Source organism: Colletotrichum lupini, chromosome 2 (assembly GCF_023278565.1).
Source record: "Colletotrichum lupini chromosome 2, complete sequence".
NCBI classification, from domain to species: Eukaryota; Fungi; Ascomycota; class Sordariomycetes; order Glomerellales; family Glomerellaceae; genus Colletotrichum; species Colletotrichum lupini.
The window spans coordinates 1,803,650-1,821,841 of NC_064675.1; the positions used below are offsets into that span (position 1 = coordinate 1,803,650).

Sequence of the window (18,192 nt, forward strand, 5' to 3'; positions counted from 1 at the left end):
TTATAATAACTTTTATAGCTCTAAGAGTTAAATATACTTAGAGAGGGGTATTATAACCTACGCTTACTTTACTAATACTTAATAATATAATAATATAAATAGTATTAGAGTCGTAAGATATAATATATTTTAAAATACTACTTAATTCCAAAACCGGCCGTAAGCCGTTTTCTTTTTAAAAATTAATATATAAATTTAAAAAAAGGCGCATATAAATAATCCGTAATAGAACCTTATTTAGTACTATTTTAAGTAATAAGAGCCCGACTTCCGTAAAGTTATAGAAGTATAATTTCTTAATATATATATTAACCCTTAATTAAGGGAGAGAGATTATATAAGTAGAGTATTTATAGAAATAGATTACTAAGTAGGACTTACGTAGTATTTACGTAATATAAAGAAGTAAAATATAGGTAGTAGCCCGGACTAAACTATATAAGTTTAGCCTCCTATACGTTTTTTTCATAAGTATAGTTTTAAAATTTATTATAAAATATTTATTTATAGTTAAGTCTTAAGAAAGAGTATTTCTTATTAATATATTCTTAGTTTCCCGCGGGGTTTGCGCTCTTAAGTAAATAGTAAATATAATTAGCTTATAAAAAAATAAGTTAGCGTATTAAATATACTTAACTAATAATATAATACAATTTAGATATTAGTTATAGCGCGCTTAGTTTATTAAAACTCGTAATATAGCTTAGCATATTTATTTCTAAACTTAGGGTACTACGTATTTACTACTTAGCGTAAGATAATATTATAATAAGCACTACGAATAAAAAGTTAACTATAAGACTTTAAAATAAGTAAAGTAGGGAGGGGAAGTATTAGCTATTATATACTATTATACGAGGCTAAGTTAAAGGACCCATAGGGCGATAAACTTCGCAATAATTAAATATAAGTTAAAAGCTAAGGAATTAAAAAGTAATAAGAGAAGTAGTTTTTTATTAGTATTAGCTTCGTAGACTAACTTAACTTTTATTTTTAAACGCTAACGTATTGCGGAAGATAAAAGCTTTGCGGACTTTTAGTACTATTTTATAAAAGTAACTTTATTAAGATCCTGCGTTATATTACGGTTTTATAGTTATATTATTTTATTAAGTTAAGCGTATACTTAGCGTATATTATGCATATTATAAATTTAAAAAGTATACTATATTATATAATTTTTTTAAAAGCCTAATCTTAATAAGGTCGATCTTTTATACTTAGAAATATAAAGCCTAAATAAATAATAAAAAAAGTCTTAAAAATAAATTAACTTTACGGGAACCTTCTTAAGACGACGCATATTTTTAATATAATACGTATAATTTCGAAAGACTAAGTAGCTTATATAAATAGCTTTAAGTATTTAATACGGCCGGTTTACAACTTAATTTATATATATTACGATCTGAGCCTTTTTTTAATAAAATATACGTAACGGGATATATAAGCGTTTTATAAAATATTTACGATTTTTATACTATACTAAACCGGGACCTTTCTCGTTATATTATTAAAATAAGGTCGACTTTTAAAGTATTCGTTCGGAACATAGATCGGTTTTTACCCTCTATTATATTATTTTAACTCGAGAGACCGATTACTAAATATTAATATTAATATAAAAAGTTTTTATAACTAGAATTACTAAATTAAAATAATACCTAGTTATACTTTAAACGTATAAGTAGTAATTAATATAATTAATTAGATATACAACGTAAGAGTAATATATTATTATATTAATAGAGAAATAGACGGTAAGAGATTATATATTAGTAATTATTTAGTATTATAACTACGAATCATTCGTACTTATAGAATAAATACTCTAATAAGGCTAAGGTAAGGACTAGTATTCATAACGGCTATACTATAATACCTTACCTAAATAAGCGCTTTTAATCTACCCTCTTAAGCGCTTTATTAAACTTATTAAATATCCGCGCATATTTATTACTACTTATTAATAATTATAAAATAGTCTACGCTTTACTAAGGCCCGTAATAAGGGTACTATTACTAAAATAAGAATAACCGATTTAAATATATTAATAACGTTCTGTTACTACCCTAGTTTATTATACTTAAACTAAACTAGCTAACTTATTTTTAGCTAAAAATAAGCCCCTTATAGGGTTATTAACTATAGAATAAAGTACTATTATTATTACTAACTACTTAATCTAAGATATATTAGTCGCTCATCATAGTACGTTAGGGCGTACGTCTTACTAAGGTCTATCCCGTAATTAATATAACGCTCGTTATTATTATTATTTTACGTATTATACTTATAATTAGCCTACGACTTTATTATATTATTTAACGAGTAAGGACCGGTAGATAAGAAGAAGGATCTACTTATAGTTATTAGTATTTTATAAAAGTAACTTTAATATAAACTTATTTATTTTATATTATTAGAAAACTATCGTAATTTATTATATAATAGTTTAAGTTAAGGACCGACTAGTTCTAATTACCTATTATAATTTTATAAAACGTAACTATTTTATATCTTTTATTTATTAGCGTACCCTAATTGATATAAAAATTTAAAAAGCCGCGTAGTTAAAAAGAAGTCTACCTTTTTATAAGCTAATATATATACTACTCCCCTAAAACGTAACATAAGATATTAAATATAATAGCTAAGTAGCTTAGGACCCGGACGACCTAAAATATTATAGTAGATATTTAATAATATTAGTTATTAAAGGGTACTAGCTTCGGACTTATAATATATTTATATTTATAAAATATAAGACATTTCTCTTAGCCTTAAGCATAGTTATAACCTGCTTTTTTTTAAAGTTATATAATTTTAACTACTTTTAGATTTTCTTAGCTACTTTTAACTTCTCTTATTATATATAATCGAGATCCTAGAGGCGTAGGCTAAAAGTACGGATTAGCGTATATTATTACGAAGTCTACTTCGGCTCTAGTAATAATAAAAACTAACTAATCCTAATTTAATTTACTAATCAAATCGAGCCGTATATAAATAAATATATAAATATAAAAAACGACTATGTTTATAAAAGTCGTCTTCTTAACTATTATTAAAAAGTATCCTCTTTATAATATATATATAATAACGCTAGTCGAGCTTAGAATTATTAGAGGACTAATAGGTACGTTATTTCTCTTACTTATATTACTATATAATATTTATAATATTAAATAAGATTAAAAACGAAGTTATATTATAAGCTATACTATAAGTCGCGAGGTATTTCGCTCGATATTAAGGATTTCTAATATTTCTTAAATATTATAATTTCTAGGATTATAAATATTTAAACTCCTCTTATAACTAAGATATAGGATATTAGTAATATTTAAAACTATTCTTAGGATATAATATATATACTATATATTTTAATATGCTTATAGTATATATAGCTTTTATTATAATAAGTAAATAAAAATAAAAGATAATTTATTTAAGTACTTATTATTATATATTTAGTATTAAGTTTAGTTCTCTTAAAGTTATATATAATTCTTAAGCTCTCTTATAATCATTAAATATAGCTCCTATTATATTATATATTACCTCTAATTTAAAGTAAAAAGAGAAACGCTACCGTTAAAAGCTATATATAGACGCTTTTAAATCCGGCCCAGAGCTTATTTCTCTATATACTTTTATATATTATATTTACTCTAAATATTTCTTATAATATATTTTATAAACAGGTCGCTATAGCGATTTTTAATAAGTTTTATCTTTTTTAATAAAAAGAAGATCCGTTTTTAAAAAGTAATATATAGTATAAGCGTAACTATAAGCTTTAGTATCCGTATAATACTATAGGGATTAGAGCCGAATCGTATATATTTAGTAATAATAAAAGTTAGCTAATTTAACTTAGTTTTTATAAAATAAAGCGAGAATTTTTATTATAATAACTTACTAATTAGTAACTAAGCGGTCGATCTATTTATTATTAATAGTTATTATAGCTTATTAGAGTTACGAGTACGTTCTATTTCTAATTTAATAAATAGAGCTTAATAACTCTCTATATCGTAATATTAAGGGGGTAGCTACTTTTTTTATAATAAGAATTTATATTAAAAGTTATAAAGAGGCGTTTAGAGTAATAAATAAATCGGTTATTATAGTTTTAACTAGGTTATAAAAAGTAAATTATAAATACTTAGCGTCCTTAGTTACTAATATATAAAGAAGGGTCGTTTTAGACTTAACTAAAAATAAGTCTTATATAATATTTAAATATTTACGCTATTATAATATATATAACCGCCGTTTTTAAAGTAGTCCTCGGAGCAAAATGCGTACTCCTTATATAATACCTTTTTTTAAAAAGATAAAATCTTTTATTATTAATAAATATAAGGTTCCCTACCTTTTTATAGAAAAATAGATTTAAAGTATTAAAATAGACTAATATACTATAGCTATTATAATTATATAATAACTATAGGGCGTATACTTCTTAATCCTATTTGTATATATTATTTTTAGTATAACCGCTATAATTATACTATTAAAAGCCCCTCTAACGAATATATTAATAACGGCTATATTTATAAGCTTCTTTCTCTTTATATCTACGATTATAACACCCTTTATTATAATTATTATAATTATACTCTCGTTCGTATTTAGTAATACTAATAATTCCCCTAGCTCTAATTAAGTTATTATATAAATCCCGGTTTTTTTCTTAAATTGTGCGTTCGTTAGGTAGTTATTAGAGCGGCTTTATTTTTTATAAAAATATTAATATAGTAGTTTATTATTATTATTTACTTATAGGCTAGGGTATTATTCTTAATAACCGTAAGTATAGCTAAATAGATTATTATAAAAACTAAATTATTTAATATTTTTAAGTATATTATAATTAGTTATATTAATATAAAATAAAGGGTCCCTGATTAAGTAATTAAAGGGGCTATTTATTACTTATTAGTTTTTTATAATAGGCTAAGTTAAGACTAATTAGTCTATACGTAAGTTCGGTTATAAAAAGCAATATTCGTTTTATATAAAATAGCCTATATTATCCCTTAATAACTTATATAGGCTTTTAAAAAATAAGAATCCGAATAAAAATAGAGAATATATAAATAATTAAACGAGCCCTAGTTAGCCTAGCTAGGGTATAATAAATTATATATATATCTTTACGCTTTTAACTACTCCTAGCGTAATAATACGCTTATAGCATATAAATTTACTATTACTAACTAATAGTAGTTATAATAAATATATTAGTAAACCTCTATAATAAATATACCTAGTTCGAGTACTAAGGCTATATTAATAACTAAAACTTTTTTTTTTAAGAATATCGGGATATATTAAGAAAAGCTAGTAGGCCTAAATAAAGGTAAACTAAGTAAATAATACTATTTAAGTTAGCGTTATTAATAAATAATTTTAAGGTTTAATTAGGAGAGATCTAGGCCCTAGTATAAGTAATTAGTACTATACTATATAACCTAAGCTTTATTATAAGTTATTAATTTTTATTTATAATAGAACCCTATTTACTTTTACTTAGCGAAATAAGCTACGACCTTTTTTAGTATATATAAGTAGGTCGTAGCGAATAATACGTCGCTATATAGTCCCTAAAACGAAAGTAGACTTAATTTTAGCCCTTTATAATTTAGCTTATAATAAGTTATATAATTTATTTATTTATATAAATAAAGGATAAATAAAAAAGGAAGTAAGTTATGCTTATTTAAGAATACTTACGTAATAAGTAATATAATATAAAATAAATAAAATTTTAGGCTAGCTAATATAACTTTATTTTATTATAACGCTATTTAAAGCTTACTTAGGTAAGGTAAGAATTATTAAGTTATATAAGCTAGCTAGTTAATAATATAACTATAGCGAATACTATATAGTCCTTTATAAGTCGTTATAATTATTAATTAAGCGTTAGGTTTAAAGTTTATTATTACTTATAGATAATAAAATAAAAAGCTCTACTATACTTATTAGAAAAATTATTACTTATATCTTTTTATATCTCCTTTTCTTATTTATTTTATAAACTAAACTTTAACGAGCTTAAGATATTCTCTAGCGAGCTATTTACTAACTCGTTTTAAAAAGGAATATATAGGCCCTTATAATCTTACGGTTTAAAGTATTATAAACAAAAAGGAAGAATGCCGTTCGAAATAAGGTCTACGACCTTAATTACTTTTTTGAACTAAGTAATCCGCATAGCTTTAATAAGTATAATATTTTATTCTTATTAATTAGTATTTTATAATATAATTATTAGTAGTCTTAGTTTTATTACCTTATACCTAAAGAGCTTAATATATTTGTAGCTTTATTTTAGTATTAGCTTTAGTAGTAGCTATAGGAGAGTTTCTTATTTAATCGAGTTCGAGATAATTCTTTATATATATAATCCGTAGAATAAAGTAATAAGCCGCTACTATAATACGGCTCGGTTTAATTCTAACGTATTTTTTATTTAGTAAGCTATACGTTAATAAATACTACATAAGCGGGAGTATATTTAGTACTTTTACGTTTATAGTACTAATTTAATAAAGGAATACGAACGGACTCGGTAATTTAAGCGAGTTTTTTAAAACGTTAACTATAGTTACCTTAATAAAAAGAATATTTTCTAGTTAATATTGCTCTATAAAACTACTATTAAGTTTAAATATAAAAAGTATACTTAATTTTTTAAACTCGGTTATAATAATAAAAATAATCGCTCTAATAACGTCGAAATAGTATTTTAATACGACTCGAACTAAGAGAAATTAGTTAAGATAGTTAATTACTAAATAGACCGTCTTAATAAGGATATAAAAATACGTTATAAATTAAATAAACTTCGTATAGACTTATAGTTATAACGCCTATTTTTATAAAACGTACTCTTAAATTTTTATATAATATACTAAAAGTAAGGTTTTTTATTAATTTTAAAAATTAGTAATAGCTTAGTTTAATACTCGCGAGCGATCTTATTTACCTTAAGTCTTTTTAAAAAAAAGAGATTAGTATTATTATAGTTTTTAATTATTTCTAAGTTATTTTTATAAGGTAAATATTTTTTATTATCTATTTTATATAAGCGTACCTTAGAGAATTATAAGACTCGAAACGCTTACTATTTTTAATATACTACTTCGTTACTTATATTTAAAAGCTTTTATAGAAGTTAAGAATATAACCGGCTATAAATACTATATAAAAAAGTATAAGCTTTTAAAAGTGCCTTTTTTATAAGACTTTTGCGTTCTTCTATTTATATTTATATTAGTTATTTTTATTATCTAAAACAGTTCTTACTAAATAGCTTTTTATATAAATATAAAAGGCGGGTCTAGACCTTTTTACCCCCCTATACTCTTTTTTTTAAAGGATCGCTTTATAATAGCCTTTTTTATTATTACTTAAGAAGTAGATACTACTCTAAGACGCTCGTTAATATTAGAATAGGCTCTCGCTATTCTATATTAACTTATATATAAGTCGTTCTTTTTAACTAATTAACTTCTTTTAGCTAATATATAAAAAAAGTAATAACTTTTATTTAAAAATAGCGTTATAATACCTAATAATAATATAAATAAAAGAAATCTATCGTTTTATTCTTTATAATCTTTTTAGTAACGTAATTAAGTATATAGACTTTATTTTAGTTAATAAAGACTTTATATATTTCTTATATAGGGAATCCCCGAGATATTTCGTATTTTAACAGTTATAATTTTAATAATACTAAGCGGGTTATTTAATTATTTACTACTTAATATTATTTAACGCTCGTTATAACTTAAAAAGAAGAGAAGTAGTTTTTAAAAACCTTACGTTAGCCGTTTAAAACCCGTTAATTAACTAAAGTACTATAATAATAACCGTATTTAATAAGCTCTTTTTATAAACCGTAATAGCTATAATAATAACGGTAGTATTTTATATATAAAGGCGCCTCTATTTATAATTAATAATTATTAAGGGCTACGATTTATTATTAATATTAAAGTATTGCTTATTATTATATATAGGGCTTATTATATTAAATAAGATATATATATAGGACTTCATTTTATATAGGGACGTTAAGAAATAGTAATAAAAATAGCTCTATAATGACGTATAGCTAGTATTAAATAGCGCGGATATAGATCTACGAGTTCGGTATTTCTTATAATTAATACTAAATCGAATTTAAATTAAAGAAACTCGAGAGTTAGAGTATAGTTAAATTAGTGAGGATATCTATATTCTAGTTTATTAATCTAGATTTATTAAATATCTCTTATACTATTTATATCGTTCTAGAAATTAGTTTTTCTAAGCTATACCCCTAAAGCTATAATATTAAAAACTATTATTATATAATAGCTATTATTATTATTGATATATTACTAATATGCCTAATATTAAAGTATAATATAATATAGTTAGAATATAGGAAAAGGGCCTGGCTTTATAATATCTTATATCTATTTTTATTTATTTATAATATATCTCTTCGTTTTTAAGTTTTATAAGTTCTATCCTTACGACCTTTATTCTTATTATAAGCTTAAAGAAGTTAATAAACTAATTATTACTAAACGCGAACTATTTATATAGATTAGTAAGCTTTAAAAACTAAAGTAGCGTTCTTATTTAATTAGTATTTAAAAGAGGGGTTTTTATAGTTATAAAATTATATAGCGTATTATTAGTTTAAGCGAGGTAAAGGTATTAAGTTATTTAATATTACTTTATTTTATATAAGGCTAAGGGTCCGGAAAAGGCCGTAAAAATAAGTAACGGCCTCTTAATAAATTAAATTATAATATATATTTAAACTATACTATATAAGTTCTTTAATTACGTATCTTAGTTACTAAATTAAAAATAAATCTCCGTATTATATTATTACTTAGCTAATACGACGCTATTTAGTATAATAATTTAATACGATATTAAATCTTTTTAAATCCTCCTAATTACTTACTATATAAGTCGATCTCTTTTTTTATATTTTATTATATCGAGTATAATAAAAAATAAAAATTACTCTAGCCCTATCTCGTTATAAAAAAGTAATCCCGTCTTTAGGGTAGAAGTACTTTAATAACCTAATTTCTATAGTTTAAAATAATAACTAAATTTAGTAGTATTTCGCTCTTAATAATAAGTAAAAAGATCGAAGATCTAGCTAATCTCTTTTTATATCATATTATAAATTACTATTTATAGAGCTTCTTACGTCCTATATTAATACTAATTAAAGCTTATTTATTAATTAATATAGGCGTTTTACTTAGCTAAGAAGCTTATTAAAATTATATTAATTAACTTAAAATTACCTTCTACCTTAATAACTTAGGCTTAGTATTTTAGCGTTTTTATTACTTATTATTTAATCCGTATTTTTGATATTACTTTTTTTATAATACGATAGTATTTAATATTATATTAGTTTAGAGAGACGTTAGATATATTAAAGTTTATTTTTTGATTATTTATAAAAAAGGTACTACGTTAAACCTAAGTCTTTTTAAATACGTAATTAGTATTAAGAGCTAGTATCTTATATTAGTATTTTATAGCTAGAGCCGTTAGCGGCTACTCTTTAATATTATAATAAAAAGCTACTTTTACTTAGCCTAGTCTTAAGTTTAACTTATTTAAAAAATAAAGCCTTAAATAAATCTAGATAATAACGCATACTTAATTATTTATATTATACTATATATACTATATTATATAATATAACTTTTTAAAAGTAAGTTTTATTATTACGATCTAAATAAGCCTATTTAGCGTATCCTCGTTATATTATACTCTACCTTATTTATTATAAAGTACTAATTATACGGCTATATTATTAATAAGGAGTTTAATAACGAGGTAAGTAATTATAATAGTTAAAGATTTATAATAAAAACGGACGAATTTAAGTATTAAAAAAGATAAGAAAATACTAAAAACCCTAAAAGGGTTCCGGATTTAATATTTAAAGATACTACGCTTTCTAAATAGGGGTCTCTATTAAAACGACTTATTTTATTAAAGCTATATTTATTATTTTATAAATTAATTTAGCCCTCGTATTATCGTAATACCTAGTAAAATTTAAAATTTAATAATAATTATATATTACCCTAAAGGTAGAATAAGATTTACTAAGAATAAAAATATAGAAAATGATTTAGCTCCCTAATTTATTAAAAGTATTTATAGTTCGTACTAGGACTTAAAACGTATTAATAAATATCTTTTTTAAGTCCTTTATCCTATTTAGGTTTTATTTTAGTATCCTATTTATACTCCTACTTTCTTTATTATAATTAAAGAGCTAGTTTTATATTACTTCAATAATAAGTTTTTATTATAAGTATTATAAAATATAAATCGGAGGTACTTAGGATATTTTATTACTAATTTTTATAAGTCTATTAGCCTTAAGTAACTTATAATAATACTAACTATATATTTTAAAACTATAAGTTCTAAAATTATAAAGACCCTTATTAATAAGACTCGTATACCCAAGTCTTTTAAAACAGTAAATAAGGCTATAATAAAGGCTTATATTTTAAAAATAGAAAAAGCTACGTCTATTTTAAAAAGTGAGCTTAAGGGGACCTTAAATAGCTTATAAAAAGCTATTTAGGCCCTAAAAGTATATATAAACGAGCTTAAGGCTAAGTTAAGTATAATAAAATAAGAGCTTAAAGAGGTTATATTAATTAATAAAGACCTTAAATAAGAAAAAGATACGCTAAATAAAGTAAAAAACGAAGCTCTCTTTGTTTTTTAAACGGCTATATTTATTATTATTATAAACGATCTATTTAAGGATCTATGCGACTTAATAATATTTAATAATTTTAAGTACCGTATTATAAATAATAAAAAAAGAGACGTTACTAAATATAGCTATTTCTAGGGGCGCGGATTTAATTAATATTATAATATTATTAACTACGGACTACTTAATACTAAGAAATTAAAGCTCTTACCGTTTTATAAAGTCCTTAGTTAAAAGTATTTTAATAATAAAAAGTATAACCCGAACTAAATACGCTCTAAAAAATAAAATAAGAGACTTAGAATTATTATTTAAAGTATTACGTAAGTTATTTTAAAGGGCTATAAGGACCCGATTAAGTTACTAAATCCTAAATATTTAGAAATAAAAACGAAAAACGATACGTACTTTAATAAAAAGGGTACGAGGAGAAAAAAAAAAAAAAACCCCTCCTGCATACTATAATTAAAATAAAGTAATTCAATAAAAATATTAAAAAACGTTCGAGACGTAGTTTATAGTTAAGTCGGTTTTTAATATAAAGCTAATAGCCGCTATTTAAAACTATATAATTAGGGACCGAGTTATTTTCATAAAAAGTACGGTTATACTAACTACTAATTTAACTATTTTTATAGTTACTATTATTTTTTAAAATTATTATAAAGAGTAAAAAAGAGGTAATTATAAGAAAGAAGAGTATAGCCCTACGCTTTACGATTTATTAAAAATAATAAAGACTAAGCGTAGTGCGAAAAAAGTAGCTAAGTAATAAAGGAGCTCGTTAAGTACGTCTTATTTTTATAATAAAGCCTAATAATCTTAGGGTATAAATCGATATTTAGTTACCTAGATCGTTATATTAAATATTTCTTTTTTTTCTTAATCCTAACCCTTTTTTTTTCCTTAGCTAAATAATATAATAATTAGAATTCGGGTCCTTTTATATTTTACTATATTTATCCCCTAGTCTGTTTTATAATCGTAAATTTATTTATTATAAAATAAACCCTTAAATTTAGTCGTTCCCTTACTCTTACTTTAATATATTATAGAATTAATTCTTATATTTAAAATAGGAAATATTAGAGCGTTTATATTATATATTAGCTATTTCTATAAGAGTCGTTTAACTTAATTACGTACTTTAATATTTTTATTAGTTATATACTAGTCTTAATATATATTTTATATTTTAAACGACGATTTAGTTTCTATTTTTAATTACGGGCCGTATATATTGTTACTATTTACGTAGAGCTTATATACGCAGCCGATACGGGGATAAAGAGAATATATTAGCTTTTATAAAAAACGTAAAACTACTTATACTTAAGAATTAATTATAAAATGAATTTTACTATTTATATATATAACTTAATTCTCATTATTTAGGTTAGAGTAACGATTTATAATTTATTTTAAAATATCTAGTTTATAAACGAATATTATTAATTAAGCTATATTCTTTTTTATACTTTCCCTTCCGCTCTATATAGTATTATCCTCTTTTATAATATCCTCTCTTTTTTTAAACGTTTATATTTTAAAATAATTAAAGTAAATACTATCTAAAAACTCTACGATAAGTATATTAATAGATTCTCTAATTTAAATTCCTAAGGGGCTATACGAGAATAAAAAAACGAACTAAAGGTCGTTTACGGGTTTTAAAACGTCTTTTATAAATAAAAAGCTCGATTCCTAAACTATACTATTTTTTAAAATAAAAAAGTTTAATAGAATACTTATTCGTCCCTTTTTAGTATTAAAATAAAAAAGGCTATAGAGATATAAATAATGAATAGCTCTAGCTTTATTAATTTTCAATAGAAAACTCTCCTCGTTAATTTTATTACTATTCTTTAGGGAACCCTTTAATAAGAAAATAAGATTTTTATTAGCTTTAGAAATACTTAAGAACCGTTTTAATAAGCTATTTTATTTATTTTTAAGCGTTAAAAATAAATAAAACTCCCGATCCTCCTCTTTTATAAGGATATTATAGAGGTTATTACTAATAATTAATAAGAAAAGATCCTATTTAAATAGCTTTTTAAAATAGGTATCGTTCTTAAAAATAAACTTCTTTAGTTATTTTAATTATTATTAATATTATTTAAAGTTAAAATAGCTATAGTTATAAAAGGTTTATTAATTAATAAGTTTTTTTAAGGCGTGTTTAAAACCTAGTTAATTAGTAATTTATAAGCCTTTTTAATTTATATTAAAAAAGCTTAAGCTAGCTTTATAAAGCGATTTCTAAATCTAAAACTCCCGTTTTATTCCTATATAGTCATAAAATAACGATAATAAAATAAATTAAGCTTTTAGCTAAAGCGCTACGTAGCGTATCTAATATATATTTATTATAATATAGTTTATTATAGCCCCTTTACTTATAGACCTTTACTTATAAACCTTTAATTATAAACCCTCATTTATAAACGCTTCTAGCTTAGAAATAGAATACAATGCGGTCCTTATAAGTTATAAATTAAGCTCTACCTCGCTATTAATAAAAAACGTCGCCCTATTAGTCTAGACTCCGTAATACTCTAAATATAATAAGCGGGAAATTTAAATATAATAATACGTACTTATAAAATAAGTACTTACTAACTAAACGCTAATACGAATTAGCGAAGCGAAAAACGCTAACTTTATTTTTAAATTAGAGCGTATTCCGTACTTTAAGCCTAAAATAGCTTTTATTTTAAGACCTATTAGAGTTATAACCGTAGTAATATATATAATAATTAGCTAGGCTAAAATAACTACTTAGGATATCCTTTATTAGCGAGTACGATTATTTTATAAAATAAGTTCTATGTGGTGGTTCTTTTTCCGGCTTTATAGGTATAAAAGATCGACCTTAACGGGATTACGCTTTTAAAGGAAATTATACGATATAGTATACTTTTTAATTATATAATACGCGTAATATATCCTAAGCACGCGCTTAACGTAATATAGTAATTTCGATACGAAAACCGCTATTTAATTCGGGATGGGCAAGCTGCCCTGCGGCGAAAATAAGTTCTATACTATAGTTATATTACTTTTTATTTCTAGCTTATTTACTTTCTTTTTTTATTTTTATATTACGCCGGCCGTCGATAATATATATATAATAATTAAATAAGCGTTTACCTAGAGGATCCTATTTAGTATAGTAGCGCTAATTATTTTATTTTATTTATAACCCGCGTACGGGCTAGAAAAGTAATAATAATAGCTATAGTAACTATTAATAAGCTACTAATAAGGAAATAAAAATATAAAAATAGTTTTTAATAATAGCCGCGGTATAGGGTAAAAACGGCCTCTAAAATAGCTTAGTTAGGCTTTAATTACCCTAAGGTTTTTTAATATAAGAGGATATAAAGATTCTTAAATACTTTATATTAATTATTTATTTATAAAATAAGACCCCGAGAGAACCCTTAAAATACCTTATTTATATAAGAATAGAACCTTAAGTTAGAGTATATTTATTATTAAGAGCTCTTTAATATATAATTACTTAGAATTACTTAACCCCTATATAGGACTTACTTATTAAAAAACTTTAGTACTCTATAATAGATTCTTTTTAATACTACGGATTAGTATATTTAATTACTAAGATACGGCTACTAAGAATATATACTAATATATTATATAATTCGAGACTTAATCGTTTATTTACTAAAAATAAAGCTTTTTATAAATTATCTAAGTTAACTTTAATTAACTTTACGGAGCGGTAAGTTCATTTAAAAACGGATACTATTAGTAGTATATACTAATATTTAGTATATATAAAGCGTTAAAAAGTTAATTATTAAAATAAAAAGCTTTTATAAATTAATTAAGTTAGTATAGGCGTTTTTTATACCTAAGGGCTTAGACACGGACGGTATAAATTTAAGAGATATAACTAATCTTATTAACTTTTAATTATTTATATACTAAGAATACTCCGTTAAGTAGTTAAGGACGGTAATTTTTATCGTACGATTATATAACTAAATAGGGACGTGAGTAAGAAGTAGTAAAAGAATATAAGGGTAAGATTTAGTTTACTAAGTAAATAGCGTCGTTATAACATAAAGTAAAAAGAATAAATACGGCGAACGTATTAGTATTAGGCCTTATAAATACTATAAATATACGAAAAATTACTAATCTTTAATAACTTTAGTATAAGGTCTTTAATAATTCTATTTCGTAACTAAAAACGGAGCGGACTTATATTATATTATTTTTTTATAGCTCGACGGTCCTAAATTATTACGTACGTTATTAAGTAGCTAGCTTATATAAATAAGATGCGATTAGTTATAACTAGAGTCGTTTTGAGGTCTTATTATTAAACCTTCTCTTGCTTTATACTTAAATATTATATTAAAGTTATATAACTATATTAAATAAACTACCCCCCGAGCTTATTAATATTACTTTTAATAATTATAACTATTTAATACGGATACGTATTTTATAGTGCTCTTAGAAGTTTTAGTAAGCCTTTAGACTACGGATTTATTAATATAACGTTCTATTAAAACGCTATTCTACTACTTAATAAGTAGTTATTTATTATTATAATAATACTATAGTATTCTATATAGTTAAGGTATTAGTATATACTAAGATAAATATTTAAGCCCCGTAGTTCGCTATTATACTAGCTAATATATTTTTAATATAGTTTATATTAAAGCTTTTACGAATTTTAAGTTAGTTTATTATTAGCCTATCCCTATTTATTATTACCGTTCTTAAATAAAGAGAGGAACTTATTATATCTATTCTAAATATAACGAGTATAACGGAATAGTACTTAGATAAGTTACTTATTTTAAATATTACGACGTATTTAGGAAAGTTAATAAGAGATTAGCTGTTATTAAGTAGCTAACTTATGCCTTTTTATATTATTTTTATTATTAATTTAAATACTATTATTAAGTAGATCTTTAGGAAAACGGTACTAGGGGTAGTTTTAAAAGACGCGCGTAGCCTTATCTTATTATTTTATATAATATAGTACCCGCTGATATATAGTTTAACTATTTAACTACTTTTTTAATAATAAACTAATATTTATAATAAAATAGCCTCTAAGAACTACGCGGACCGCCTCTTAAAATACTATTACTAAAATAACCTATTTTACCTTATTATATACTTTTTGAAATATAAAGTATAATATAACTTATAATATCTCCTTTACTTAGCTCTTTTAGCTCCCGTAGCGTCTTTTTTAGGGAGGTCTAGCTCTAATAAAAACGTTTTAATTTAGAAGCTAATTTAATACGGGGTTAGTTTAAACGGTATAATACGGGTAATAAATATCGATATTAATAAATAGCCGCTCTTTTTTAAATTAGTAATAATATTATATTTAGTAATAAAATATCTACTTACTATTCGAGGCGTCGATATAAACGTTTAGGATAAGTATAGTTAAATAGCCTTAACTCAGTTATTATTAAAAAACTACTTAATATATAATACGGTAATACTACTCTTAGAATACGGGGTAAAGTTATAGCTATACTCCTTTAGAAATATTATATAGAATATAACGTTCTAAATATACTAAGAGCTCGTAACGTTAGTTTTATATTACGAAAATATATTCGAACTATTTCGTCTTTTTTATAAGTATTATAACTTTTATTTAGTAAAGGACTAAATAGAGGTTAACTTCTTAGCCTTAATTCTTTAAGAGTCCGAAATATTAATACGAATATTTAATAATAATATTAAAAATATTCAAAAGGGAAATGTTTTTTCTCTAGGCCTATATTTTAATTTAACTTTAGTACTTAAGGGCTATTACGGCTTTTAAAGTTAAAAATAATAAGATATAGCTTAATAATAAGATCGTTACTTAAGGGCTTTATAATATAATTAGAGTTAGGTTTATAAATAATAACTAAACTTTTATAAAAATAAGAGTAAAAAAAGGATTAAATTAAGGGAGGGGGAGTAGGGGGTTAACCTCTTTTTTATTTAACTATTATATAAATTTAATAACGTTAATAAACGATTAAAATTTTAAATTTATTATTATGGATAAAAGTATATTACTAAGTAAATATAGTCGGCTATATTAGACTTAAAAAGAAGCTTTATTATTTAGTTATATAATAGTTTATTTAAAATAAGTTATTTATTAATAAACGTTAACTTTACTTTTTATTACTAGTTATTAGTTTAATTAAACCGGAATTTATACTTACGAATATAAAATACTAATAATATATTATAAAGACTTATATAAGGACTCGTAATATCTTAGGAATAGTAGTATTAAGTAAAAGAAGCGGAGCGCGTAATTATTAAGTTAGAGGGCGCTTTTAGCTTTAAGTATTATATAGCCCTAATAGCCCTATAAAGTTACTATAGCTAGCTAGTTAAGGCTCCCTCCCCGGCTAAGGGCTATATATACCTAAGTCCGGACTTAGCTCTAATTATATAAACTAATTAGCTACTTAATAAATCAGTCTAAGCCTTAGAATTTATTTATTATTCCTAAAATAAGCTTAGATAGGAAACTAGAGCTTATAAATTTTAACTTATTTAACGTTAGTTCTAACTTAAATATAAAATAATAAGGATAAGGGTATAATTATACGTAGGGTCGCTATTAATATTATAATTTATTATAAAGCGAGGAAGTTAGTAGAGGATATATAAAGTAAAAAGTAGCCTATTTTATTTTAATATTATACCTTAAGGAGTCGTATTAAGATATTAAATAAAACGGGTAGGTTTTATAATGTGAAGTATCGTATAATAGTAATAAGTAGCGCTACGTTTATAATATAATAATATATTCTTAGTTTTATTCGTAAGTTTCTAATTACTAATAAATAATAAGGGAATACGGGCTACGTAGCTTATAATCGATGCTCTAGGAAATATTAATAAGCTTATTAAGTAGGAACTCCGAATTCTATAAGTAATTAATTCCTTATATAAGGGACTTTAGCGTTAACTAAACCGGGATTAAGGGTTAGTAAGTATAAAATAACGTATATTATAATATATTTTATAAGAATAGCCGATTTATTTAATAATTCGTATTTTTAAATAAGCTTAATACGTTGATAAATAAAGTAGAGGCTTTTAAGGTATATAATAATATATAATAAGCCATAGTTAAAATTAAAGTACGTAAACTAAAATATTCTCGTTTATAACTTTACTATTACTTATTATTATTACTACGTCTATTTTAGTAAAAGAGATATATACGAGATATTTTATATAACTTAGTTACTAACTAGTTCTTCTAACTAAAAGTTATATAACCGTTCCTTTCTTATATTACTAATTTTTTAAAAAGAGGACTAAGAAAATATAATAATCTTTTACTAAACTAAGCGGCCCTTTCGATCGTGCGCTT

General features: G+C 23.3%; 1 protein-coding gene across 1 annotated transcript in view; it reads right to left on the bottom strand.

Moving 5' to 3' along the window:
- CLUP02_02892 (uncharacterized protein) overlaps positions 1 to 13,231 on the bottom strand; it is a gene marked incomplete at both ends in the record, with an annotated part of 28,722 nt that extends 15,491 nt beyond the window's left edge. Inside the window, 2 exons of the mRNA XM_049281920.1 lie at positions 3,707 to 3,712; positions 13,226 to 13,231. Of these exons, the coding sequence (XP_049139063.1) occupies positions 3,707 to 3,712; positions 13,226 to 13,231 (12 nt within the window). The remainder of the gene's footprint in view (positions 1 to 3,706; positions 3,713 to 13,225) is intronic.
- Between the last annotated feature and the right edge of the window lie 4,961 nt (positions 13,232 to 18,192).